We start from the raw sequence: 3,888 nt of genomic DNA, 5'->3' as shown, positions 1-3,888 counted from the left end.
CCCACCAGCAGCGCCCGCCTCCTTCAGAGCGTCGGACCCGACCCCGGGCCACTGCCCGCGCCATCGCTGGGGCCCTCGGTGGCCACCCTGGACTCGCTCTTGCCCTTCTGGAGGACGTAGGCAGACGGCCCCAAGCGCAGGATTTTCCCGCTGCCCAGACACTCGTCCCCTTTGTAGAAGACGGCGAACTAAAAAGGAAAGGGCCTGTGTCACCCGCAGTGGGAGCTGGTACCAGGCGCCCACAAGGAGCCAGCAGTGTGGGGGAAGAAGGGGGGGAGGGGCAATGCTTTGCCCCTCCCCCCCTTTCTGTCCCAGCCCCCAGGGACCAAGACAGGGCAGCTGGGCCCCCTGGGTGGCCAAGCAGGAGCAGGCGTCACTGCTGTCTTGCCTGGGGGGGGGGAGGGGCCTGCCGGGGGCGGGGCTGGCCGTGGCGTCCACCCTGCGCACCGACACCCACCCTGCACGTCAGCCCCCACCCCGTGAACTGGGTGCCCTGGCGGGGAGGAAGAGTGGAGCACTTCCGGAGCACGAAGCCCACCGGCCAGAGCCCTCTCGGCCTGGTGGGTCCCAAAGCCCAGGCCCCCCGCTCCACCCCACTCCCCTCCGCTCAGGCTTGGTCACGTGAGGCCCCGTCCTGCCCTGCAGCTGGGCTCCCCCTCCTCCCTCTGCGGCACCACGCGAGGCCGGGCGTCCCCCACTCACCTGGCCCGTGGCCAGGGCCCGCACAGCCTTCACGGCCGTCACCCACACGGTGCCGTCTTGATTGAGGGTCAGCACGCAGGGCACTGTGTACGAGAGACGGGGCCTTGGAGGGGGCACCGGCCTCCCCACGTGCGGCCGGCCCCAGGCCACCCTCCCCGGGGAGGGAGGAGCACCAAGCAGCTGGCGCGAGGGGCCCACGGGTGCACAGCGCCACCTGCTGGCCGGCCCGCCACAGCCGGAGGCCCTCCCTGCTTCACAGGCAGGGGAGGCCAAGCTGCCCCCTCTCCCCCGCCCCCTCGTCACCCAGTCTGACAGTGGGGGACGGTCTGGCCGCAGGTCTCGCAGCCACTGCCCTAAATTGGACTCCTCTGTTGAAGGGACCCTCCCGCTCAGTCACCTAGCGCCATCTGGTGGCGGAAGCGGAAGTGGCACTCCATCATCTTGTCCCGGACCAGGGCGGCGGGTGGCTCCTCTGCGATCCAGTGCACGCGGCTGGTCCGCAGCAGGTCCCGGTACAGAGCCGGGTGGTCCGTGCGGGGAGCCTGTGGAACGGGACGCGCAGGTCAGGACCCCGAAGCCCTGGGCAGACGGGCCGCCCAACCTGCCTGTCGGTAACTGCAGTGTCTGCCACGGATGCTCCCGGGACTGTCCCGCAGCCTTCTGTCCCCATTCCGGAAGGGAGGAAACTAAGGCCCAGGAGGCAGCGCATCTCCTCACGGTCACACTCGGCGAGCAGCCGACCGCACTCAGCACTCGGCCTGCAAGTTCAAGCCTCACTGTCCACCATCCCCTGCCCGGGGCACGGGCCCGCCACGCTGCTGGCGTGTCTTTCAAAAAGGTCACCTCAGGGGCGCTCAGTTGGTTAAGCGTCCGACTTCGGCTCAGGTCATGATCTCACAGCCTGTGGGTTCAAGCCCTATGTCGTGCTCTGTGCTGACAGCTTGGAGCCTGGAGGCTGCTTCCGATTCTGTGTCTCCCTCCCTCTCTCTAACTCTCCTGCTCCCTCTCTCTCTCAAGAAACGAACAAACACTAAAGAAGTTAAAAACGAAAAAAGGTCACCTCGGGAAGCCCGTCGAACACCAAGTGGCTGCGGAAAGAAGGGACAGGGCAGGCTCCCCGGGGGCTGTGCTGGGGCCATCTGCCCCTGGGGCACCTGTCCCTAACCCCCAGGCGAGGTAGCCACATGGGGACAAACGTCAGTTGATGACCCTACCAGTTTTTCTCAAAGCAAAAGAAACCACTGACGTTTTCCTCTAGAACCACTTCGATTCATACATGAGCCCAACCCCGGTCCCCATTTCCATGCTCACAGCTCTTCTGGGAAGGAGACACCCAGAATCGTGAGCGAGGCTGACTGGCCTCTCGCTGGGGTCTAGGAGAAGGTCCCCCAGCGGTGTGACAGCATGAGACGGCACCCGCTCTCTGGGCAGGGTCCCTGTCAGGGGGCGGGGCTCGCCTGCAGGATGGAAGCAGCGCCCCTGCCTCCTCTCCACCCACCAGGGGACGCTGCCGAGTGTCCCGGGGCACAGGGCAGACTCACCCCCTTTGTGAAGCCCTGCTCTAGCGCCCGGGGACGGAGGGTCGCGGGAGTTCGGGGCCCCGCAGCAGCACACAGACTGGTCTGGTCCTGACTCCGCCACTCGCGTCGGCTCAGCAGGGACTTGCCGGAGCCCGGGCAGGCCCCGTCCCAAGCACTGACGCTACCTCCTCCCTGTGGGGCCCCCGGCCGCTTTCGTAAAACTCAGGAAGACCACATCTACGCACAGCGGCTGACGTCACGACCGCCTGAGCGACCGACGGACGGCAAGAGCCTAGTAAGTACCCTAAACAAAACCCTCTGGCACCTGGGGACAGTCCCCGGAGGGCGCAGGGGAGAGGCACGGCGGTCCGTCCATCCCTGCCGCTCTGCGGGGCCGCTCCGGTCGCAAACACTGGTCGCAAACACTGCGCGCTCTGCCGGAAACAGACCTCCGTCACCTGCCTCCGCGGCCGGGCCCACTCACCACAAACACGTCGCCCTTGGCGCCGTCCTTCTCCACCACGTACCAGGGCTCGCGCAGGCCGCCGATGTTAGCTCTCTGGCCCAAAGTGTACAGGAACCAGCCTGCGGAGGGACCGCCTCTCAGGGGCCTGGCACCAGCGCCCCTCGAACAGCGCGCCCCTCCCAACCAGAAGGGGAGGGCAGGGCAGGGGGCGGCAGTCAGGAGGCCCCGTGGGCCACCCGGCCGAGCGTGTCCAGTTCTGGGCCCAGGACTGGGCGACGCTGGACCTCGCAGCCCCGGAAGGGGCCACCTGAACCACGAGCAGCAGGAAAGTCCTTCAGAAGGTGACCCGGGCGTCATCGGGACCCACGACCCCTCCTTGCAGTGGGAGCAGCCCCTCTGATGCACGAGCCGCACGGGGGCCCTGGCATCCGGCCCCCCGACTGCTCTGTGTGCTCCCCCGCCCCCACAGGGAAACATCACCGGACCAGAGGGCCAAGCCGCCACCCCCGCCCTCCCTCCAGAGGGGCTCACAGTGCCCTGAGTCACGCTGCTGGACACGGGCTGGCAGCACCCTGCAGCCCTGTCCCCAGCAGCGCGGTCACCTCCTCCCGTCTCTGCCTGGCTCCCCAGGAGCGAGGGATGGCCAAGCCCACCCCCAACAGAAAAGTGAAGCCATCAACCCAAACTGGGGTGGGGGGGGGTTCCAAAGAACCAAGCGAGCCTGTGGCCGGGTCTGAGCGCCAGCCCTTGTCCCCCCAGCAGGTCAGGCACGTTCCCGGTCAGGAGCTACCTGGCCACCCGGGCCCGCGGGCTTCTCCGGGCAGCCAAGGGCACAGACCCACCACCAACCCGACGCCTACCCCCCACTGGGCTGTGAATGCTGGAGCCCCATTAGTCGGCCGCAGCCCCCCCACACCAGCTCTGTGCAAGCTCACAGTGCCCCCTACAAATGTCTGCGCATGAGCAAGCGGCAGCCCACGGGCAGCACCGCTACCGTACGCGGACACCTCTGACCCTGCCTCCTCCTCGGTCTACACCCAGAAGCTCACGCTCTGGGATCAAGCGACCGCACTTCTGCATCAGTCAGGGTGGGATTCTGTGTTCCAATGCTTTCTCTGCACACGGAGAGAAGGTAACTGCGTGTGCGCGGCCAGAGCCCGTAACTGGGGAGCGAAGGCTTTCGAGCGGACACACCCCTCT

At 67.2% G+C, this 3,888-nt stretch overlaps 1 protein-coding gene across 4 annotated transcripts in view; it reads right to left on the bottom strand.

The window, feature by feature from the left end:
- TRMU (tRNA mitochondrial 2-thiouridylase) overlaps positions 1 to 3,888 on the bottom strand; it is a 19,742-nt gene that overhangs the window by 3,382 nt on the left and 12,472 nt on the right. For 3 of the 4 annotated variants that reach the window (XM_077758032.1, XM_077758034.1, XM_077758035.1), the window contains 4 exons: positions 2,707 to 2,807; positions 1,100 to 1,244; positions 703 to 785; positions 6 to 188 (listed from right to left, as the gene is read on the bottom strand). In XM_077758032.1, the coding sequence (XP_077614158.1) occupies positions 24 to 188; positions 703 to 785; positions 1,100 to 1,244; positions 2,707 to 2,807 (494 nt within the window). In that variant the 3' untranslated portion in view covers positions 6 to 23. The remainder of the gene's footprint in view (positions 1 to 5; positions 189 to 702; positions 786 to 1,099; positions 1,245 to 2,706; positions 2,808 to 3,888) is intronic. The other variant, XM_077758031.1, reaches the window with a different exon arrangement.

Source organism: Crocuta crocuta, unplaced genomic scaffold, assembly GCF_008692635.1.
Source record: "Crocuta crocuta isolate KB4526 unplaced genomic scaffold, BGI_CrCroc_1.0 scaffold143, whole genome shotgun sequence".
NCBI classification, from domain to species: Eukaryota; Metazoa; Chordata; class Mammalia; order Carnivora; family Hyaenidae; genus Crocuta; species Crocuta crocuta.
Note: the sequence above shows the minus strand (reverse complement) of the source record. Positions and strands in the feature narration are given on the sequence as shown.